Below are 24,479 nucleotides of genomic sequence, written 5' to 3'. Positions count from 1 at the left end.
TCACCCGTCACAGCCTGCAGGGTTTTTTTTGGATTTCCTTAAACTCATAGATGTGGAAGAAATACTTCTGTAGGATACATAGTTTAATCACTGGTCTACTTCATTGAGTATATCCTTAAGTTCCATTGGCAGTGCTGTGTCATGATAATTAGACCAGCAAATTGGCTTTTCAAGCCAGCAGAGTTTCATTCCTGCTTGAAAACTGGATAAGCCATGTACTGATGCAAATCAGGACTTAGTGGCTCTTCCTGTCTATGCAACACTTGCATTCAGAAAGACACAGCTGACAGCACTTGGACAATAAACAGAGCCCAGGGAAAAAAAAAACAACCAAAACAGGGGTCTGACTATATTAAAATGCAAACAATCAAGTAACTTTCCAGCCAGGTGCTACGGCACTTGGTCCTGAAAGGTTCCAAAGATCATGTATTTGCAGCTGTGACTGGAATGTGCCATGGGGGATTAGTTCATAACCTTTTTATGACATCTGTTACAACATCTGTAAGGTGGAGTAAAAATGCTTTCCATCCCACTGGAAACCCCAGCATCAAGCCAAACCTAGGAAACAGCAAAATACTGCTTGAATTATCTATGTGCTGTGTGCCTTTTGCCATTAACTGAAATGCTCTTGGTTCTCATGTGCTCTTTATAATTTTCTAGGTAAATAAGTTGAAAGAAGAAAAGGCTGTTTTGACGACTGAAGTTAATAAGCAGCAAAAACTGTTGGAGAAATGTAACAGAGGTGTGTAGTCTCAGCAGGCTCTCTAAGAGTTTGCTGCATCCTTTGCAGAAGCTGCAGAGCTTTTCTGTTGCAGCACAAAGAATAGGTTACAGCACAGTGACTGTGGTCCAGATCTGACACTTGACCTGATGGCTGCAGGCGCTCCATCAACTCATGGACTGTTCCACTCTCTGTACTCCAGGAAAATGTGACAGTGTGAATAGCAGGTGTTATGTGAGAATATGGAAACCTTTTCCTGTGTGCCACAAGTGGGAAACCAGGGCAGGGGCACAGTCCTTCACAGAAATGGAGTTTGAACCATAATCTCCTGCTTTCCTAAATCATTACACCAGTCTTCCTTTTTGTGGGGATGCAGCTTCTAATTTTGAATGTCTAAGGTCTTGGGAGAAACTTGTTTCAGGTTCAAAGGATGATGAGAAAAAGGCAGGAGTGCTAGAATGAGAAATAAGATTTCCAACTTATGGAAGAAAATAATGGATTTTCCTTTACTGGAAGAGAAGAGAGGTAAAACCAGGGCAGGGAAAGACTAAAAAGAGACATGGCTCAAAAAAGGAAAGCTTTTGCTTAATGAAGGTGATTGCTTCTACATAAGTAATAGTTGATCCCAAAGAAGTTTAGAGGAGAGAGAAAATTTTTTAGTTTTTAGATTACTCTGCCCTTTCCTCTTGCTGCTTACTGAACCTTAAGAAACTAAAAATTGTTTGGTAAAAAACCTCATTGAGTGTTTTCCATTTTCATGAAGTGGCTGAGATATGGTTGGGCATATCCTGTAAGCTTTCTCCAGGTGTCCATGTCTTAACCTTTCCATATGTCTGCATTTCTTAACCTGTGATAGGCTGTACTTGAAGGCTCTTACAACACAAAACTTTGGAATAGTTGATTAAACAGATTAGCTTGAAGATTTTGATGGGATAGTGTGGCAGATGAAATTTTCTGAAAAAATTTCTTTTTAATAAGCATTATAGAAAGATCCACCCTTAGTTTTACATTTGCTTGTTTTCCTGGAAGGAAGTGTTACATTAAAGCAAGATTTTTTTTTTGTATGCATGAAGTAAGATACCAAAGTATTCAATTCCTCCTGTATCCTGTGTTTATGTGGCACTGTGTTGGAGCTGTGCACTCCAGTGCATTTCAGTCAGAGTTGATGAATTGATTGTAAATCTTTCTAAGTATGTGGGTTGTTTGTTGGATATTTTTGTGTGTGTGGTGTTTTTTTTGTTTATTTGCTTTTTTAAGTTAGCATCACTTGTGAGAGTCAGGTATGCTGGGATGTGTATCCCACTATCTAAATTACCACTTACTGTACTTACCTTTAAAAAATGTTGTGCTCATCTCCAAACCAGGTAAAAACAAGATTATGTTATTCTTGAGAAATATGAATTTCTCAAGAATAATATAATCTTTGATAGATTCAGCAAAGCTCTTTTGAGGCAAAGAGAAGTAAAATCTGGTCTGTGGTACTTGATGCCCATTACTGGAGATTTTGAGTCAGAAGAGGAGGAAGAGGAGTATTACTCTATTTAGAAGATAAGTAATTGTGTATATAAGTGGTGAGGTTTAGGACAAATACTGCAAAGAAGATTGCATATGAAAATGTAAAACTAGGTCATGCTGTCAGTCAAGGATCCATGGCACTAGGGAATAGCAGCTTATCTGGGTAAATCAAACAGTACTTCATCTTTTGATCTGTTCCACTTCTCCTTCTGATCTTGTTTAATTCATATAAACAGTGTCTGTGCTGGCAGTAGAGGAATATGAAGAGCTTCATGAAAACTTTGAGCTGGAAAAAAATCTGCGGAAGAAGGCAGAGTCATTTGCACAAGAGGTGAGTAGTCAAGGGAAAAATTAGGACATTGCAAAACCTTACCAGCTTGGATGACTTGATTTCAGTTTTCAGCTCTCGTCCAGCCACAGAGACTTCTCAGGTAACGTCTGTATTTCATCCATAAAAACGAGTTTACTGTTTCAACAAGCATTTATGAAGCACTTTGGAATTATTTGTACAGTGTTACCTATGCCCCCTTTCAAGGCAAGGCTTTAAATTTGTCATGGGTTTAGTTTGCTACAACATCCCAGTGTGAAATATGTACTGGTTGGAACTGGGAGGGATTAGCTGTCTTTCTAGTGATATAATTTGAAGGACTGTTTTTTATTCCTGAAAAACATGTGAACTCCTAGAAAAGCTGTTGAAAACTACAGTGTCAATTGAGGGACACATTTTGAAAGATTATATGGAAAGTACTTTTTGTAATTGACTAATGAGCTGACAGGCAACTTATGTACAATGCCAAAGAAATGCTGATTATTTGTAAACAGTTATTTCTTGGGTTTTGTCATTATTTAGTTGTTGCCTCTTCCAGAATATGGGCCACTGTTGGTGCAGATTGTCAGTGTAGCTGTTCAGTTGGAAGGTTTTAATTCCTAAAGTTCTATTATCCAAAATGAAATCACTACAGCAGTGAACTCAATGTCTGCATTATTCTTTCCTTTCTGTACCTGCTTGTCTTCCTGTAGTATTGTGCTGCTCAGAGCTTTAGAACAGTTCTTAAAATACATGACCATGTGACAACAAAGGCATTGCTGATTCACGTTTGGGGAACCAATATTTAAAATTACTTAAAAAAACTGTTATCACTGGCCTAGTTTCACACTGATGGTGTCCCTTGAGTGACCTGAGACATTAGACAGGCTCTGGCCACAACTGCCTCCACAGCAGCACAGCTTTCTGCTCGAGTGAGGCCGTGTCAGCTTCATCTCACAGGGATCGTGCTGCAAGGTCACAGCTGTGTTTGGAGAGCTAAATTTTCTAGGATGTGCTTACAGTAGTTGTGTTTGGATTATGCTGAGGATATTCAGGGATTTTCTGCCTGCTTTCATTAGCCTGTTTTCTCTGTTTCTATAAAATGTTTATTTTAAACCTCAAAATTTCTGCTGGATCTTCGCTTGGATTTTGCAAAAGCCACAGTAGTTGCTTGTGATAAGCTGTGCAGTGTCAACAGAAGGAAGAGCTTTGAATAAAAAGCAACACTGCATGTGCAGTGCTTTGTTCTTGATTTGTTTGGAGCACTTGGAGAAAGGAAAAAGGCTTCAAGTAATGTGGCTGTCACTGCAGCTGAGAAATGGCACATCTTAGTGTATTGTATTAGTGTTTGTGATGTCTCAAACAACCAAATGTGTGTTTTAGCTCAGTAAAATTGAGAACTACAGCCTGTGGAGGTGTCTGTGTGGTGCTGGGCACGTTGTCTGTCCAAGGGGCTGAAGCACATTAAGTTTCATGGTGTGGTTAGCCCATGCACTCAGACTCAGCCCTTTCCCCATGGCATGGCTTCATCTGCCTGGGAGGGACAGGGGAGTGGCTGGTGGGGGCTGCTTTTCAAAGGATGCCCTTGGCCTCCTGCCCTTCTGACAGGTGAGGAGGATTCTGCACAGATCAGGAGCTCTTGGGAGTGCAGGTGTGAGAGGGAAGGGCAGGTGAGCCTGTGTGCAGAAGCGAGCACAGATGGGGGAGAGCAGAGACATGGAGCAAGAGAGGGAGGGAGCAGGCACATATAGGAGTGAGGGAACACTTGAAAATCAGAGCTTTTGATTAAAATTTAAAAAAAAAAAAAGAGCCCAATACAGCTTTAATTATAGTCATGCTGCTGGCACCACCATAATATATATTTAATTAATCAAAAGTGATCCAACTTCAAACATTAGAATTCATGCTCTTTAGAGATTCTAAAGAAACTGAGTAAATATTGTCAGCCGTGGTGTGGAGAGGGGGAAGGAAAAGGAGAGAGGTTTTGAAGTGAGTCACAATCCATTGTGAAAGGTACAGGAATCTGCATAAAAGAACTAAATAAATAGAGTGTGTAAGGGGCGGAGGCATGGAAAAATCTGTACCTACCTGAATAAAACAGGGTTGTTAACACAGGAATCTTGGCAAGCTTAACCAGAATTCTAGTGTCAGGTTTTAAGAGACACTTGAAGATCTCTCAGTTGTTTGTGAAGCAGTTTATAAGAAAACAAAGGAAGGCAGAGAGTATCTTGAAGGCCATTGCAATAATATAGAGGTAGCCCTGAAAAGCACTCTCCCACAAAGATGAGCAAAATACAGTACATACAGCCAAAGCAAGCCAAAAGCAGAAGAACACAGTGTGAGAGCGAATTGAAACTCCTAGCCATGCAAAAATCTCATGAGTTTAACAAAATAATCTTGCATAAGTGATTTATTAAACATACATCCTGCCCTGAAACAGTATTTTGTAAAGTGATGTTGGTGTTTAAGCCCAGTTTGGCAACTCAGCCCCACACGGCTGCTTGCTCACTTTCCCCCGGTAGGATGGAGGAGCAAACTGGAAGTTAAAAATGGGATAACTCATGGGTTGTGATAAAGACAGTTTCCTAAGTAAAGCTAAAGCTGCACCCAAAAGCAAAGCAAAAAGAGAAATTAATGCACTGCTTCCTGTGGGCAGACAGATGCTCAATCTCCAGGAAAGCCGGGCTCCATTAGGTACAACTTGGGAAGACAAACACCATCACTCTGAGTATCCCCCTCTTCCTTCTTCTTCCCCCTGCTTTACATGCAGAGCATGATGCCAGGTGGTCTGGGCTATCCCTGTGGGCAGTTGGGCTCAGCTGTCCTGGCTGTGTCCCCTCCCAGCTTCTTGTGCACCCCCAGCTCTCTCACTGTGGGGTGGGGTGAGGGGCAGAAAAGGCCTTGACTCCATGCAAGTACTGCTCAACAATAATGAAAATATCTTTCTGTTATCAATGGTGTTTTCAGCACAAATCCAAAACGCAGCCCCATACCAGCTGCTGTGAAGAAAATTCAATCTTCCAGCCAAAACCAGCAGAAGTGAATAGTTTATTATTAGTGTATGCTAGTGGAGAGAGAATCCCTGCACCTGAAGTGCTCTGGAAATCTCATGGAGAAGAAGCAGTGTGCTCTCAAAGTTGACATTGAGCTGATTTTCTCCCTGCCCTCTGTATCTTGGACAAATAGAAATGAAGTGTCAGACTGCTGAGCAGTTTGTTGGGGTTCCTTTCACTTCTGAGGCTCGTGCAGGCTTTTTGCTCAAAATGCACAACTGGAAAAATAAAATAAAGGTTCCCAAGTGTTTATGGTAGCCTGTAAAACCATTTGCAGTTATGAAGTTGAAAGGCTGCATTGAGAGGAAATATGACCCAGATGAATTAAAACAATTCAGTGAATCTCTAATGTGCATCTTTCATCTTTTCATCGACTTTCCCTCCTCAATGCTTACACTGTCCTACAGCTGTTTGTGCTTTTAAGTAACTATTGCACAATAAAATGTGTGTATTTAACTTGTTTTTCCTCAAAATACCTACGTCCCATACCTGGGCCAGTGCACAGCTGACTTTACTTACTCTGGGAGTGAATCTTCCCATGTTGAAAGATAAAAGGTAGCTGTCAACTTGGGGAAAATCATTGTCACTCTTAGGAGGTGTCTGCACTACTCATGAGGTTGAATGCAATGGGTTTGGTTATCTTGATGACATCAGCTCCCAAAGACCTCTTCCTGAGATGTCTTTGTGACCTTTTGGGTTAATTTGTGAGGACTTTTGCATTAGCATATTACATCTGTGAGTGGATACTGCAAAACCAGCACTGGAGAAGCAACTCTGTGTTTGCAAGTGCCACGCTCTGTGCTTTACCCAAGATAGTTCAACTGCAACTGGTATCTGAAGATAATTAATTTGCAGTCCAGCTGACTGAGCTGGATTTAATAATTAAAGAGACATAAGTAGTTAGTACTTGAATTCTCCTGAGCTTGGATGTTACCACTTTTGAAACATGATGTAATGCTAATTTGCTTCATCAAGCTTTTTTTCCTGGGAAGAGGCTTAGGGAATGGTAACAGATGTATGCTCCAGGAAACTCTTTGGTCTCTTTCTCTTTCCCTCCCATCTCTTTTTGTTCAGGCAATTAATCTATGGGGGAAAGAAAGTGAAGATGTTTCCTCTTTTTTCATGTGGTGTATGATCTACTTCTGAATCCATTAGATGGTGTCTAAATGCTGTAAGGCTGTGAGCATTATAGAATGTATCACTATGCTTCTACCATGACAAAAAGAAAACTGCAGGAAATGAAGAAATAAATAACAATAGAGATTGTATTTCCTCTGTATTTCATGCAGTAATGCCTCATAAGTGAAGGAAGAGTGCTGCAGTTTGAGAAACCCTTTTGTACAGAACAGGCTGGTAAAATAAATAATGCTCTGTTTTTAAGGATTGTTGATGGGAGTACAGTCTGCTCACACTCAGAAGTACATGCTCCAAGCACCTTTGTGGTGAGAAGCAAATGATGGGCAAAAAATAGGCTTAACTCATCTACTCCAATTCTTCCATTCTGACTGAATTAGAACTCTTCTTTTGAGCCACAAAACTTAAAAATGCTGCAGCTTGGAGCTCTTACAGAACAGTCCCTTCAGAAGCAGCCTGGCAATTAACCTGGTAACTAAAATCAACTGGATTTTATCTTTATTGGTCAGAAATATTATGAACCATCTATGAGTGACTTGGCTGTCCATATTATGCCTATGTCCTTTTTCATGGTCACACTGCTCACTTAATACAGCTAGATTAGACTTTGACTCCGCTAAAAGAGTTCATTTTTTCCCCTGATTAGCCACTGAACTAAAAACCATGCCTGGAGTTGTATTTTAATCCTAATTTTAGAGCCATTTAGTGCCCTGTCAGGCCATAATTGGGCATGATCACTCTGTCCTGCCCATCAAATAAAATCTTTCAAACAGCCTATTCTTTTCGGGAGATACAAATACCTTGGTCCTTCCTCTCTTGGGACTTAGTTGAGGTCTGAACACAAGCTGTAAGGCTTTGGGGTACACATAATGCAGAAGGCATCAGCTCGTGTAACCTGTGACAGATGTGAATGGTAACCCTCCTGTGACTCACTGATTCCTCACTGGGTTGTGGAAGGGATGGGGCAGTGCTGCTGAGGATTGGAAAAAGGACCAGATGCTCAGTTGAGTGATGTTCTCTTCTGACACCTCTTTGTCACTTCCCAAGTTTGACTCTGCCTTGCTACTTACCTTTTTTTTACTCTATTTATAATGGACAGCATGCCACTGATTTTTATTTTACTTCATGCAACCATTGATTACCTTATTAGAACAACACCTGCTGTATTGGGACATTTTTCTCCCTTAAACTGTAACTAAGACAAAAATACCCAAGAATGGCAATGGAAGTGCAGCCCATATGGATATTAAAGAATTTCCTTTGTCGTTGTTTTGCTCCTGGGAGAAGGGTTGGTTGGAAAATATCCAGTTTTATCCTGAACCTTACTTGAACAAGGGTTGGTGTTCCCAGGGATTTGACACTAACAGAGTTGCTTTCTAAGTTTTTTAATGAGGAAGAATTCCTTTTTCAGCCCTGCTGTAAACAAAAAACAGCTGCAGTGAGCGCTCTGTTGGGTAAGGGCCTAGAGCAAGGGGCTGAGAATGAGCCATGGCCTCAGTGAGGTCGAGGGAAAACCTTCTCTTCTTTTCACCCCCTTCTTTCCACCTCCCCAGCTCTTGTGAAAACTCTGCTGATGGAAAGTGGCCAGCTCCCAGATTTCCTGTACTTTGCAGCTTCTCTGTCTGAACTAGGGGAGAGGAAGATACATAACTGCTTTGCACAACAATTTAAAAAATGAGACTGATTGGTGTAAGCAAACTGTTTTTCTTTGTGGTCTGCCTTCAGCTGCAGACGTGGTTTTCAGTAGATTCCTGCACTATCGACTTGTGTTTCCAGCATTGATTGGGATGCTCTGCAGATAATTGTCTAGCAGGTGGCAAAGTCGGAACTAATCCATCAATTGGTTAAATTCCACCTAGTCCAAATAATCTTGTTAGTAGCTGTTTTGCCCTTTCAGCAGTCACTTTAATTAATATTCAGGGTTGTTCAGACAGTCAGGTTTCCACCCTGCTGAAGCAGGAATTGATTTTTTAAATTTTAAGTTAGAATTAATTTGCAAGGGTCTTTTTTGTCCTATGTCAAACAGTGCAGCCTCTCAAAAACTTGGAATCAGTGCCACCAATTTGCTTGACACAACTGTCCTGTCTGGTTTTGTTCCTTCCTCTTTTAATATGTTGGCACTTAGAGAAATTATGTAAGTAACTTCCGAGATGGTTTGGACTCCTCGTGAGAATTTGGTTCCCATGTGCCTTCGTAAAAATTAACTCTTCTGTGATGTTGAACATGCTTTCCTATTGGTAGCAGGAAAATATTTGCAATATCACTAAAGCAATTTATAAAGCTAATTGAAAATGCAGGACTTCACGTGAATGCTTCTAAATGAAAAAAGTTTTCATCCAGGTCTTCAAAAGGCTTCTTATCATTTTGTTGCAGAAGAACATGAAACAAAGTGAATATGAATTTTCTACACTTGGTGAAGTATCTGCTCAAGTTGAAGAAATCAAGTTGCTCTACTTGATTTCTTCTTGTTTTGGCAGCTTTCTGCTCCCTCAGGCTGGAACAACTCTGGTTGGATTTAGTGGCAGAAACTCGGTGAATAAAAATCTGAAATTGATCGCCTTCAACTATTTTTCAGATTAAAAAAAAAATCCAGGTTTTCAGTTTGCTTAGAAAGTTCGGAGTGGGTAAACTGTGATGTTTGCTGAAGTTGGCTTCTGAGAGAGGCTGCTTTCTCTCAGGGTTAAATAACTTCTGTGAGTGACTTGACAGGAACACAGAAAACTTTTGAGACAGTATTGAGTTGTTTTGCAGTGATTTAGATTGTACTTTCTCAAGTATAATGTTCAAAGATGCTGTTTCTTTTAAGAATATGAAATGTTAAATAAATGAGTTGCAGTACAAAGGCAAACCTTAATGGATTGTTGTGGGTAGCTCTGATTCTAAAATTCTTTTGCCCTTGAATTGTTTTTGCCACAGCCCTACTAGTAAAAGATAACCTGAGCATAAATTGGTTTGACTGGCAGGATTTGGGGACAGACAGCTGATGTCCAGTGCACATTTGACTTTGCACTGTCAGCAGTTTGTCCCCGTTTGCTGTATAACAAAGTGCCCCCATTCATCATTTCCTCTCCATCAAATGCTTCCAGACCTTTGCTGCCTGCCCCCGTGGCAGAGCTTTGCCCAGTGGAGTGTTCACTGCAGGTTTTATTGGTTTTAGGGCTGCATCACTTGACTCCTCCTGGCATGCAGGGTCACACAGACTGCCAGGGGAGGTAAAAGTTCAGCACGGTCAGTGGTTTTCTTGCTCTGTATGCACAGAGCTGCTTGCTGGCAAGGCTCAGCTGAAGTGTTTGTGCAAAGAATGCTTGCCACAAGCATCAGCTTGTACTTAATATCTAATTGTATTAAAAGAAATAAATCACAGAGCGTTGCAGTGGCACCAGAGGGGAAGAAACCACATGTCATATCTGTAATTCTGGTTTGTGCATAAACAGGATGGGAATCTGAAAAGACGTCATGGCACTTTTGTACTTCTGATACTTCATTCTTAAAATATCTCCTTGCTTTTGCTGAGCTCTACAACAGTGTTTTTGCAGTCTGAGGGAGTACCTGCATTCTCAGGCTGTTCTCTGTTCTGCTGCCAGAAGTGGCTCTGCTGACCTGTGCACACTCACCACGTGAAACCTCAGCATGACCCAGTCCCTGTTTCTGCTCTAAGAACAGGCACAGCTGAGTTCATCAGGTGGAAACCCTTGTTGCCTGGGGGCAAAAATCTACCTGAAAGAGATGGCAAGCTGCAGAACAAATTCACAAGGATATTTTTTTTTTTTTTTTTTTTTTGTTGGGAAGCAATCTTTTTTTTTTTTTCCTAGTTCCCAAACAGTCTGGGAGGAACAGACCTCTCAGGGAAACTGCATATGCTGACAGCTTCTGCACCTCTTAAGTGAAGCCTAGTGGTGTGTGTGATTTTTTTGTCAATGTCAGGTTTCTAGACCTTTTGATTTTTGCGTGCTCTCTGCAATGTATTCATTTGCCACATCAAAAGTATAACTTGGGAAGAGGAAGAAACATAAGGATCAGAACTAAATGGCTGAAATTGTCCTAAAAAGCCTTTTCACAGGGCAAGAGCCTGCACTTATTACACAGTCATGGACTGAAATTAATTTTCAGAAGAAATTAATTTCTGTCATTCACATATCCAGCTAACCCTCAAGTGTGTGGCTTAATGCCAAGGCTTGCAGATGTGTTTGAGGAGATAGCCTATGAATTCATAGATATTTTATCTTCCACCTAGAGTTCTTTTAGTCTTTCCAGAGCTCCCAGAACAGGGCTCAGATTGTTCCCATTTCCAGGAAACAGAATTGAGAGAATTGTTTAAATTCTGAATGCTGCCAACATGTGGGTAATTGAGGTGTAGCAGTGGGTGGTTCTGAGCAAACACCTGGTTCCTTTCAGTGTGAGCTTAGCTCTTGTGAATTTTGCTCTCAAACTTCCTTTTCTCTTCCTTTCCATTTCCTTTCCCCTTCCTTCTCAACTTCTTCCTCATTATCTCTACCACATTAACACGATGTTAGTATCTCATTTTCTTTCCAGTTGCCATCTTAGCATTAGGCTGTGCTTGCCTGACTGTTGTTTTTTTTTTTGGGCTTGTTTTGGCAGATGTTTATTGAACAAAACAAGATGAAAAGGCAGAGTCAGTTGCTTCTTCAAAATTTTGCTCCTGATCAACAGCTTTTGAAGGCTTTAGATGACAATGCTAAGCTAACCCATACATTAGAAGAAGAGAGGCTTCAACATCAGCAAAAGGTAAAACAGAATTTCTTATAATCTCATCTGGAAGACTTTGAAAACCTCCTGAATTTAAGGAGTGCTGTGTCTTAATTACGATCAGAATTAATTGAAATCATATCTCCTGTAAGAGCTTTGAGTTTAAGAACTGCATTTCAGAGAAGGTTGTGATTCTCCTCTTCTGAGTCACTGTTCAGATATGAGTACAGAACTCAAAACCTCCTGAGCCTCAAGGCTCTGGTTTAGGCAAGTATTTTATTCTGGGTGCCAGTGAAGTGCATTTACAAGCAGTGAGTCAGGTTCCATTAAGTGAAGAGATGGCAAGAGAATATTTTGGACATTGAGCAATACAAAGGGTGTCTTGGGGGTTTAAGGAAAGAACAGGGGGTGAGAGTTAGGTACTGCACATTAGTGGTTTGGGTCTTGCTGGACACATGGATGGGGGAAAGCCAGACAGACACACTGGAGCAGGGAGGGGTAAGTGAATCTTCAAAGTGCTGTGAGGGGGTCTAAACTGATAGGATATAGACAAATTCATTCTCTGAAACTAGACTAGATCAATCTCTTTACTGGAAGAAATCACCATTGCTTCCCAGGAAAGCCTGAAAATGAGTTTTGCTTTAGCCCTGAGGCCTGTTCCTAAAACTGTTAGCAGAGTAATAGTAGGGAGAGGCAAACAATTCCTGTCCTTTCATCAGTGCAGCAATACTAGGACTATGCAATCTCAGATGCTCTAAATGAGTATTTTGGAAGAATCATTTCCAATTCATAGAAAACCTCTGCATCTTTGGCTACTTCAAAGTCTAGAGCAAAATGTATAGATTTAGGGAGTTGTGAAGTTACTGCTGCTCTGCATCTGAATGCTGCCTCTGATTCACATATTCCATAATTTCCCCACTGGTATCTGCATGAGTTGAGACGAGGGAGTTTAAATAATGAACCTGTCAGTGGAAGCAGTAAGAGAACAAAAATGTCAATGTTCTTGTGCATTAAATGAGGAAATGTTCTGAAATTAATTATGTGATAAAAACTCTATAAAAAGAAAAGGGAACAACGTAAAGCTTAAGTACTTTGGAGCTAAAGACATATTTTAAAGAAGAGAGAAAGCAAGTTGGGATCATAACAGAAAATCCTGACATCTCTCAGAAGAATCTTTCCAGCTCTCATTCAAAAATTTTCCTTTTTCTGGGACTTGTGCTTCACTCCTGTACTGTAATGTGATGTTTTCAGGCATAACTGTGCCTAGTGGGTTATTTGCCAACAGGAGGGACAGAAAATGCCTCTTATTGTGACGAATGCTCTTGTTTGCCAACTGCAGATTAAAGAATTAGAAGAGCAGCTAGAGAATCAGTCACTGCATAAGGAGATTAGTCGCCTTAAACAGCAACTAGAACTTTTGGAAGAAGATAAAAAAGAACTGGAGCTGAAGTGTCAGCATGCAGAAGAAAAAGCTAGAGACCTAAAGCATTCAGGTAAAATTGTGTAATAACTTTAATTTTAGGGGTGAAGGGTGTGTGTGGGATGGTTGGTGCACATCTACATTTGACACCCTAGAAGATTTTGTGTAGCAGTGATCCAGACTTTTGCTTCACTAGACCAAGTACAGCAACTGCCTTCAGCTACAGAACAACTGTGTCCAACATGTGTGTGAATGAATAACCTTGTAAAACTTCTGTGAGGAACAAAAATCCTGTGGTTAGGTTGCCCTGAGTGTTACAGATGGATAAATATATGGGAATAGGTGTCTGTGGGAAAGACACAAAAGATTATACCTGGACTTCAAAGTCACTCCATTGATTTTTAATTCTTTTTACCTTTTAATTTTTAAAAACAAGTTTAAAATAGTTCAATTTGAATTTGAATCCATCATTGCAAGAACCATATCCACTTTGGCATTCATACTCTTACTTCTGCTATAACCTACTGCACACAAAACAGTTGCTAAGGATTTTTGTAACTAAAAGAAATTCGGGAATTTTTTTTTTCTCTGTTTCTGCCCCTCCCCATTTAATTATATTTGACAGCATTTCAAGTGTAGAAAAGCAATTTCCTCATTTTAAATCTGAGATGAAACAGGAGAGAAAAAAAATCCATTCTGCCATGACCAAATTTCGACCACTTTCATGGGGAAAGCCCACACCATCAAGAAGATGGAGATGGGTCTGGAGGTTGTAATTGTCAGTTTTTCATCTCTTGTTAGTTCATTTTCAAATACAACCTTAGATAGACTGTTGCAGAAATGGGATCAAGTTTTCAATGCCCTGTCATTTTATATGAAGAATCCTGTGTGAGGGAGAGTAGTAACTCATGTTGGAGGTAGCTGTTTTAATGGGAATCATGTGCATTGTTCTTGGTAAAAAGTGGACTTCTGGCAGTTTTGTGGTTTAGTCTTGTTGTTCTTTAGTTAATTAGAGTTTTTTTTCTCAAAGCATCGAAGTTGGTTTTTAGAGGGGATGAGAGAGCCCAAGAGCTGACTGTGGTTTGTTCTGTTGCTCCTGTGCAGTTGATGAACTTCAGAAGCGGATCCAGCAGTCGGCAAATCCTGCCCCGCCGCCTCCGCCGCCTCCGCCGCCGCCTCTGCCTCCTCCTCCTCCTCCCAACCCCATTCGGTGAGTGCCCACAGCCAGGGCAGAGTCCTTACTCACTGCCATCCAAGCAGGAAGAGTGGCTTTAAAGGAAAAAAGGCTTTTTCCACCTGTCTGGGGCTCCTGAGCTGCAGGACACGCTCGGTGCCCCCAGACTTAACACCCTGAGCAATTCTGAGCAGTGCCTGCCTTGCCAAGCCTAAGAGATTGTCTAGACTGTGACTTTGGAGGAGGAGGGATACCTGTCTCCTCTACATTTAGGAGATTGGTTTTTTTTTTTCTATTCACCTGATAGCTGTAATTATAGAGTGGTGAAATGCTTTCTATTGCCAAGAAAACTCCTTTGAACCAAAGGATATGTTAGATTATTGTGTGTCCCTTCATGTCAGATACTGATGATGAAAATGCAGACTCCATTCAATGACTTTCATAAGTTTAAAAGGAGGAAAAAAAAAATAACAAACGAAAACCACCACCCAGTCATCAAGCATTTCTGGGCAAAATTATCAAAATTTGGCTTGATTTCTGCAAAGGACTATGAAAGAGGATGACCAGTCTATGCTGATGTATCAGGCATTAGACCCAAATGAATTAACTAAACACTAAAGGGTGCTTAGTTAATTTTAAAAACTCAGCTATTCTTCATGTTGTCTGCTTGGTTTTAAAAATAAATGGACTTTGATGACAGCTTGCAACCTTCTGTAATAGAAATGACATCCAGGAGTCTTGTTAACTACTCTGTTAAACATATGAATAGATGTGATTACTGGGGAGAATTCATCCCTTTGTGCATCTTACACTGTTTTTAGAAACAAAACATGTTCAGAAAGATTGTGTTTGGCCTTTTGCTTCTTTTATGTCCATTAACTCGTTTGGCCTGTTTGCTCCATTCTCACTGATGGATAGCATGAATTAACTGTGTAGGAGTGTTGTGGGATTTTTTTGTTTAAATATGTGCCCTTTACTGTTTGGAATAGGTGAAACTATTAATTTTGAGCCCTGTCGTAGCACAGGGCTATTTTCTCATGCACTGTGATATGTTTGTGGATAGAAGTTGTTTTTGAACATAGGCACTGGATGCTGCATTTTTCTGGGACAGAGTTTTGACATTTTAGGCAGGGATGTCACTCTGCTGTGTAAGGGATGATGTTCAGTAGGGAGTGACTGGCCTTACTGACACGTGAGATGTGCACAGGAGCTTGTACTTGTTCTTGAAGATGAATCATTTGCTGATGTGGACTTGTACATTGTGAATATAGTGAGGGGATAATTATTTGACACTGTAAGAGGTTACAAACTTGGAAATGGTGAGGAGATACTGATCACCATATTTAAGTGTCCTCTGGAGAACAATACTTCAACATCTACAATTCTTTCTGTTTATTATGCCAGAGCAGCTTCTGTTTGTCGTGTGTCACAATGAGACCCTGGCTTTTAATATTCAAATCTGGAATGTTTTGATTTGTGCCTAATGTCTGTTAAAAAGAAATAAATTTCTCTGGTGCATTTTGATGGGAGGCATTGTGGGGGGTAATTCAGTGCATCTGCATTCAAGAACCATTAAATGAGTCTTTTGTAAGTGGCTGTATAATCAGGTGTAAGCAGGCTGGTAGTGTGTCATGTTCAGGCTCATTTTGAAGTGGGGACCCAGGACAGAGTGACATTGGGGGACCCAGGACAGAGTGACATTGGGGACCCAGGACAGAGTGACAGTGGGACCCAGGACAGAGTGACAGTGGGGACCCAGGACAGAGTGACAATGTGCACTTTCATTTCCCCCCAAGGTCTCTCATGTCAATGATTCGGAAGAGATCTCATTCCAACACCAACGTGAGCAAGAAGGAGAAACCTCCTCAGCAGGAGTCAGGTATGGCTCTTCCCTCCTCAGGCCATGGAGGTTCTCCACTGGGACTGCAGGAAAGGAGCTGGGGAGGAAGGTGGTGGTTCAGATGCTTTTGATTGTCAGCATGAACAGAGCTCTTCATGTCCAGCACATTCCTCTGCCTTGCACGCCAGAAATGGGATTGCAGCCCAGGAATATGTGCACCAAGATGGGAAGTAGCATCTTTGGTACTACAGATTTGGTATTCCTAGAAGGGGGGCGGCTGAGGACTCTGGGCTCAGAGAAAGGAGGCTGAGGAGTGACTTTATTGCTCTCTACAGCTGCTGAGGAAGGGACAGGGAGAGGGAGGTGCTGAGCTCTTCTCCCTGGGATCCAGAAACAGAACACATGAGGGTGTTTAAAACTGCATCAAGGAATGCTTAGACTGGACATAAGGAAGAATTTATTTATGGTGAGAATGGTCAGACACTAGAAAAGGCCTCCCAGAGAGGTGGCTGGTGCCCCAAGTTTGTAATTTTTTGAGGCCCATAAGAACATGCTCTAACTTGTGAAGTGGTCAGACTGTCAGACCAGATGGTCTCTGCAGGTCTCTTCCAGCTGAAACATTTTGTTCTATTCTACTGCAAACTTCTTGAGATCCCAAGTAAATTTGTGTGGCACTCATAGGCACCTCTGCCTCCACAACTGAGCTGGTCATCAGCATCCAATTTACTTCTTCCAAAAGGATTTGAGTATGAACATTCTTGGAGGCTGCAGGTCAAAAAGCTCAAGGGAACACCTAGCACTTGCTGTAACTGGAGAAAAGTTCTAATCTTCCTGCTTGAGCTGCAGCTTGTGCAGAGCTTTGTGCTTCCACAGGTTACCTGGAAGAGGCAGAAGTCCAAACCTATGAGCACTAAACAGAGAGCAGGTTATATTCAGCATAATACAGGGAAATTTCTGAACTTCCACATGGCAATTTCTTCTGTCCAGAGCCTCTCCACAGAGCTTGTTTGTTAAATACTTCAGTTTTCGTCCCTCAATTCATATCTTGTGAAATTACCACTCAGAGTTGACTGTAATTCTAATCCTTTAATAACACTGAAAACCTAAAACAAAACAGTCTTGCATTAAGGTGGCTCTGCATGCAAAGTAACAGCTGAAATTGCATTTTATTGTTGTTAATGGAAGCTGGAAACTTAGTAGGTTGAGAACAGGAGTTAAGTACAGATTTGCAAATGACTGTGAGTGCCTGAGGAGTCAGAGCTAGTTAGACAGGCATTGCCAGTTAAATAACCAAGGGTTTTCTTGCTGTTTCTCTCTTCCTTCTGAAACAGCAGGAGTTTGTTTTTAGTGAATTGCTTAACTCATTTGCTGCCACTTAAACAAAGAAGGGAACCTGGCTGAAATTACAGGATATAACTGTTAAAAACCCCCCTGCTGTTAGCAGACTAATGGTATGTAAGTCAGGCTGGATTGTTGCATGGAACCAACAGGCAGGAAGTGGGGGAAAGAGAGTATTACTCCTCCCATTTTCAGGTGGGGAACTGGGGAATGGAGTGACTTGGGCAGGTCCCTGGGGGAATTTCTGGGAACTGGTTACCAGTCTGAGAGAAAGAAGGTTGTTGGTCTGGATGGAATAGTTAGAGAGATGACCTTGTCTGAGATCTCTGATGAAGGGTCAATCTTATCTTTCAGAAGAAGTCCAATTATGGTGCCTTGATTTGTCAGAGTTCCTTACCTTGAAGCATCCTAGATGTTTTGATTACACCTTTTTGTTGAGACTGTCACAAGCAGTGATTGCAGGAAATACTGTGAAATTCACTCTTAAGTTCTCTACTCCCCATTCTTTCATAATTTATTACTAAACTAACAGTTCTGACCTTTCTTCGATTACATATAAACTGTTTTAGTTGAGCTGTTCTTAAAATAAAAATAAAAAAAAAGGGAGAAAGTTCTTTCTTGATCTAGTTATTATATCAAACTTGAGGCTTGTTTTAATCCCTGTCAAGGACTTAGAATGAGTGGTTTCTATCCCATGCCACCAATTAAGCTTTTATATTTGAAACAGCCTATTTATGAAATTAAAGCCTGACATTAAATCAGCTTAGAATACAGAAACCACATTTCTGTATGAATCATCAATAGTACCCTGACAAGTGAGAGAGCAAAAGTCTTGTCAAAATTCCTATTACATAAGGTACAAAGTTGCAGCTTTGAATAGCATCAAGACTATTTCTCCAAGTATTTGCTTTAAGTGCTCTTACCCCCCTCCCCTTTCTGGTATGTTGAGGGTCTTTTCTTTTGTTATCCAGAATGCTGATACGTTAACAGGTATTATTTAGGTCCATCACAGGGCTTCCCATGTCATCTGAATATTTCCCAGTCCTGATACCAAATCTCTTGAAAAAGCAGCCACTTCCTATCATAGTATTTCAGTTTTTCCCTTTAACTTGATGCAGTGTTTTGTGAAGGGTGGGTTTAGTCCAGGCTGAGGTGTTGGTGTGCTCTTCCTGCCAGGTTCTCAAACCTCTGGGAAATGAGAGATGTGCCTGGGAGTCCCTGTCATGGGGCATTATCAGCTTCTCCTGTGTCAGTGCAGCTGTGGAAATTTCTGCTGAGCCACAGTGGAAGCAGAGCTGTGTTCTTTCAGTCCCTGCTGCTTCAGCCTAGAGCACTGAGCTTTTGCAATTCCCAAGCAGTTCCTGGGAACTTTTGTGGTTTTCAGGATGAGGACTCTGCTTCTGTCCAAATTTCTGCAGCTGGGCTTTGCAAAGTCAGGATCCTCAGTGCAGAGTGGCATTTTATCCTTGAGGAGCTGGGGACAGCTGAGCTGATAGCAGAGATCCCTGTATCCAGAATGAGAATGTGGTTTTTACCTTGTACCATTTCTCTGCAGTTCCTGTCTGAAATGTGATCTGTTCTTTGACTTTTTTAGCAGGCGAAGAAGTTACAGATCTGAAGAGGCAAGCTGTGGAAGAAATGATGGACAGGATTAAAAAGGGTGTTCACCTGAGACCAGTCAACCAGTCAAGCAGGCCTAGAACAAAGGTTTGGAATAAGTAGCAGACCATTAATTTTAGCTAAGTACAGTAATTTACACTGAAAAAAACCTTTTCTGTTAGATGTTGAGAATAATACATTTTCCTCCCCTCATTTACTTTACTTGATTTTGGATAAAATTAATTAGAGCAGCATATACCTGAAGAACAGGAAAAAAAAAGAAGGCAGCAGTACGTAAATAAAGGCCAGTTTCTTTGACACAGAAAAGAAGCTTGTAAACAAGCAGCTGCTGAGAAACAAAAAGTACAGAGAGAATACCTGAAGTGGTTAAAGGGGATGATCAACAAGTAGACTGCATTAACACTTTTTTTCTTTTATGCAACACTTACACCTAATACCTGAATGTGGCTACTATAGAGCATTGCTTACCTCCACAAGAGCATAATCTTTATTTGTAGTCTGTGATTCACGGTGCTGAGAGCTGAGGCTCTTCTCTTCATCTGAGTAAGGCAATAGATGGAATGTTAGCCCTGTGCCACAGGAGGAGGGGACAGAGGAATGTCACACAGCCACAGGCCTGGGCAGCAGCCCCTGTGTGAGGTCTGCCTGCAGCCACAGAGTCTGTCCTGGGCCATTTCATGTGTCTTTTAACATTTATGTGTTGTGTTTGCTTACAGCCAGAAACACCAAAGCCCTCTGAAAGTGCAATGAAAGAACTAAAAGGGATTCTGGTAAGAGGAAACTTTCATATTATATTTCATTTTCTTCTCATTGAGCTGACGGGGCCTTCTGTGGAAACTTCTGCATTTTGGGTTGAAGCCATAGAAACAAATCCCCCAATTCCACCTTTGACTTTGGTTTGACTTAAGCTAGGAGAATTTGTTTTTGCACTTTTCTCTGGGTTTGTGTGCTCCTGCCACTAGAGGGGATTTTGTGGTCTATGTCTGCCATAGATTCTTTGGAAACATTCCAAATACTCCCAGTGGGGATGCTTAGGGTTGGAGAGGCAGCTGAGTATCTGTACCTTGTCCAAAGCAAAGCCCCTGGACTGCACATACAGTAGATGTAGAGTTGTCCTCATCAACTGGTCTTTTTCCTGTGGCAGCAGATTTCTTGTTAGCATAGGTGAAGTTTAAATAAAGCAATAACTCTGGTCTGTCTGCATTTATATGTAGAAATAATGGATTCTGAATAGCTGTCCATGTAACCCCTTATCACAAAATGAAAACATTAGACATGTTTGGTCCAGCTGAGAGCAATGTGCTGGGTTTGCTCCTGTTGTGTTCTTTGTTCAAGTGTTGCATTGTTTGTTTTTAACTGGTTGCTTCTTTGGCACAAGAACTAAAATTGTGTCAGAAGGAGCTGTAGTTCTTGCTCCCTGACTTCTGTAACCCTGAAACTTTTGAAGTGCCACTTTGGCACATCAGATGAAATTCTGTCAGTATTGAAGCAAAGTGCTTCACTTTGACTTTACAGAAGGTGAAACTAATCATTCTCATCATCCTGTGGTTAAACAGCCTGTGCAAAAACCAGTTCTGTGGTGTTTGGGGGGATGCAAGGCAGTGCAGCAGAGTGTAGCCACAGCCTGTGCTGTGATTTAAAATCACCAGTGATGTGTTAAAGGTGCTGTTCTCCAGTCATGTGAAAGCAGGGGAAGAAGGAAAGAAATGGTCTAGAGAGTCACCGGACCCTAATACTGAGCCCTAATTAGAGGGACACTTAATTAAATCTAGCAGTAAATAGGAAAGGGAGAAAATGCAACACTGAGACAGTGCTTTAAGCAGAATTCCATAATTACAGGAGTAGTGGGATGTGGTGTGCTGTTTGCAGCAGTGAGGGTTGGACAGGGCTATCCTGCCCAGCACCCTTTCATTTTCTAATAGCTGTTTTATTCCTTCAGCTGTGTCACTGACATCAGGGGACACTTGATTGTGCACTCACAGGGAGCAGGGAGGAACTGCAGGCTCTGCACTCCTGTGTCAGGCTCGTTGATTTTGAGCCTTTCAGGGTGTTTGCAGTGCAAGACAAACTGTATAAAATGCAGCTCCAGTCTATTCTTGAGAGCAGTGATTATGCACAGTCAGACAACAAACATGGGGGTGGAATGTGATGGAGTAAACATTTGTTGTTACCATGCTAATTATGCATTTTGTGTAGACCTCCATATAATTGTTACAAACAAAACACATTTATGTTGTGCAAATTCCAGAGTTTGAGTGACTCCCTTTTTTAAGTTGCTTTTGTACATGTACATTTTTACAGATCTGGAGCATACTACTAATGAATAACCTGCTCAGTTAAATTCCAAATAGTTTTGAAAGAAAATTTTTTAACTTCTAGGCAGGAGTGAAGAATTAAGAGCTTCTTTGCATGGCTCCTGAAAATAGCACAGCTTTTGCATCTTGCAGTGCTATTTCCTTTTTCCTTGGCTATTTCTGGTCAAAAGTTATGTGCTTATCAACAAAATATGTCAATAGAATGTTATTTATGGTCTGGAAAAATGTTGTATGAGTCTGACATGTTTTGGAAGGCTGAATAAACAAGATTTATGGGAAGACTCAGAGGGAGAATGAAATAGTATATGGGTACCAAATTTCCAGTTGTGTTATAAACATTTGGGCAAATTTTACAATCAAGTAGGTTCCAATCCAGCAACTGATTGTCACAAGTTGGGAAATGCATGCAGTAAGCACTAAATGCATGTTTAAATTCCTGTAGGCAAGTTTGTGATGTTTCAGGCATTTTCCTCCCACTTTAAGAAAAGTGCTCATGGACTTGCAGCTTCACTGATACCACATGCTAGCCTTGGCATAAGGCAGTAATAGCATTTATTTATGTTCTGTATGTATAAAAAAGTGTTTCAGCTTGAGGTCTAACTCTGTGCAAAAGAGAAACCCTGTAGACATAGGGTCAGGTTAATGGCAGATCAGCTACCTTATAGGATATAATATGCTGCAGTTGTAGCTGATAAATACTGACTTCTGCAGATACATGTATATACTAGGATGCAGCAACACAGGACCATACTAAAATATAAATCCCACTGGAGAAGTGAAAGATGAATCTTTGGCTTTTTGTTAACGGAGGTTAATTAATGTGCATGGTAACTCTCTAGCAGTGTCTTAAGATCCTTCACATGTTAAGATAGAGGAAATTGGCAGTTTGCCTCAAACATCAGAATTTGTTCATCAGTGGCAGGATCAGGGCATCTCTTTTCAGCCTGATATCAGCCCCCTCATGTGTAGTGAGTGTGGTTTAGCCCTACATCATGAATCCAGGTACAGGTGGGATGGTGAGTGGATCCCAGCTGCTCCTGTTGTCCCCATGGAGAGCTTGGCACGCTGCTCTGGAACTGCAGTGTGGAAGATTCTGAAGTTGTGCACATCAGCTGCTTGGCATAATCTGTCCTCAAAGAGTTTCTCATGCCTTTCTCTTGCTGTAGGAAACACTGAATAAATCCACCAGTTCCCGAAGCTTGAAGTCCCTTGAGACAGACAGTGGTGAAACAGAGCTGGAGCGAGTCCTGCGACGCCGGAAAGTCACCACTGACCAGGACAGTGGCAGTAAGTGCTGCACTCCAGAGGAGTCCTCTTCCTCTCCCTGCTTTAAGTGACTCTTGAAGCTTTACATTCTCTCCCAGACCACTGCCATTGCAGCCATTATGGAGAACTTCACTTTCTTCTACAGTGACCCTCTTCCCTGTCTCACCTGTTGCTTTTCATCCCGTTTTCTCCAAGAGATGCTTCTGTCTGGATTTTCTGCAAACACAGACACATACACTCAGATTGCTCTTTCTATCTGGAGAGCTCAGATGTTATTGCTGGACTTACTGCTTGAATCTACTGTGAAAATATTCTTGAAAGTAATGCTAGCCAGAGAAAGGAGATGTAGGATAGGTGATTTGAATTACCCTCCTCTGCAGGGGGTCTCCAGGTTTTATGCTGTCCTTTTCTGTCATCTTTTCTGTAAGAAACTATTGAGTTTGTGCAAGTGTAAGTCCATGCCATAGCTGGTGCAGATGTGGCTGGTTTGAATGCATCTGTAGAGTTTTATCTTGGACATTGCAGACAGCTCCCTGACTCATCAGAACTGAGAGCAGGCTTTTCTGCAGTCAGGCTGGGAGAGCAGCAAAGCTGTGCCTGGGTAAGGCTGGTGGGCAGCAGGACTTGGCCCCCAGAAGGCAGGAGGGTCAACACAGCAAGTGCTGCCTGTGGTACAAGAAAGGGAAAATCTCAGTGGGGAGAGCAGGAGCTGCAAGTGCAGTATTTGATATTCCCTTGCACTGGATGCTGTTCATTAAAATTCCATTTTGATTTCTGCAGTTAGCTTGAATTCTGCTCTGCTCTTGTGTTGTTTCTAGGCCAATCTGGGTAACAGAAGCATTAAACTTTCTTTGGATTTTAGGTCCCACTGGAATTTTGGCCACATCAGAATCAAAGTCTCTGCCTGTGCTGGGTTCAGGAGCCAGTGCCCCACAGGCAGCACCAAACAAGAAAGATGTGGAGACAGATTTCACTTCCAAATTACCCAACTCAGGTCCTGTCCCCAGCCAGCCTAAGGGTGCTACAGGCTCCAAGCCTACTTTACAGTAAGTAGAATATGGATTTCTAGATATATTGTAGTACAAGATGTGTTTAGCTGGTGTGTTTGGAAAGTGATTTAATATCAGTTTTGGTTAACAAGATACATGTACAGTCTGCAGATGGTTACCACTGACTCCTCAAATAATTTGCAGTCTCATGTGAAAGGAGAAATTAAATTCTCTTTAATAAAGTTCTTTTCCTCTAAAACCTGTGAACATTCTTCAAAAAAACGCTCATTTTCTCTGTCAAAAAAAAAGCCCTCAAGAGATTTTGAAGAATAACAAGGTTGAGAGTTTTTTCCATATCGTGAAGAGGGATGATAGTTATATTGTTAACTCTTGATTAAAAGTAGTTCTGGAAATACTTTAAAACATGCAGTCATGTGAGTCATCTTGATCTATACATCTTGCTGGTGTGCAGGGCAGTTTCTGTTGAACAAAAACAAGTCCTGACTATTACTCTTAAAAATTTGTTGGTAAAAATTTTGAATTACCTTGAAATCTCAAGTTTAAAAAAAAAAAAAAGGTGCTGTGTTTGGACAGATGGGCAGCAGAATATTTCATCACAGCAAATTGAAGACCTGAAACCAGCATCAGAGTTAAACCTACTTCAGCAATATTCATTTGAGATTCCCTGGAGGATTGGTTTGTTCTCCAATGATACCAGGCTCCTTTTGGAAAAAGGATGTGCACTTGCTTCTGTTGCCTTGCCAGGTTGCTTGTCAGTTTGTCATTTCAAGAAAAGGAAAGAGATGAGACAAATCAAATTGGCAAAATTATGTAGTTATGGCTAATTAAACTTCTGATTTCCTGCTCTGTCAGTTAGAAAATACCACCAGTACCAATTCTAGCAGGTCTCCATTGCTTTGTTTAGAGGAGGAAGTCATGACAAATGAGCTGAATATTGAGTTTGCATCTGTTTTTATGAACTGATATTTCACTCTTATGCAGTTACTTTCATCATTTATTTTAGAGTGCATAAAGAACCCAATTTCCTTTTGTGCTCTACAGTTGTATTTAATTCCCACA

General features: G+C 41.1%; 1 protein-coding gene across 2 annotated transcripts in view; it reads left to right on the top strand.

Annotated features, from left to right (window-relative positions):
* The window catches only part of SHTN1 (shootin 1), a 55,021-nt gene that overhangs the window by 22,470 nt on the left and 8,072 nt on the right, over positions 1 to 24,479 (top strand). Inside the window, exons 7-16 of one of the 2 annotated variants that reach the window (XM_021537277.3) lie at positions 661 to 742; positions 2,473 to 2,567; positions 11,330 to 11,476; positions 12,777 to 12,930; positions 13,962 to 14,067; positions 15,828 to 15,910; positions 18,804 to 18,916; positions 19,546 to 19,599; positions 22,311 to 22,431; positions 23,273 to 23,456. In XM_021537277.3, coding sequence (XP_021392952.3) covers positions 661 to 742; positions 2,473 to 2,567; positions 11,330 to 11,476; positions 12,777 to 12,930; positions 13,962 to 14,067; positions 15,828 to 15,910; positions 18,804 to 18,916; positions 19,546 to 19,599; positions 22,311 to 22,431; positions 23,273 to 23,456 — 1,139 coding nt within the window. The remainder of the gene's footprint in view (positions 1 to 660; positions 743 to 2,472; positions 2,568 to 11,329; positions 11,477 to 12,776; positions 12,931 to 13,961; positions 14,068 to 15,827; positions 15,911 to 18,803; positions 18,917 to 19,545; positions 19,600 to 22,310; positions 22,432 to 23,272; positions 23,457 to 24,479) is intronic. The other variant, XM_085582895.1, reaches the window with a different exon arrangement.

This window comes from Lonchura striata, chromosome 6 (genome assembly GCF_050655825.1).
Source record: "Lonchura striata isolate lonStrDom1 chromosome 6, ASM5065582v1, whole genome shotgun sequence".
Classification (NCBI taxonomy): Eukaryota; Metazoa; Chordata; class Aves; order Passeriformes; family Estrildidae; genus Lonchura; species Lonchura striata.
Note: the sequence above shows the minus strand (reverse complement) of the source record. Positions and strands in the feature narration are given on the sequence as shown.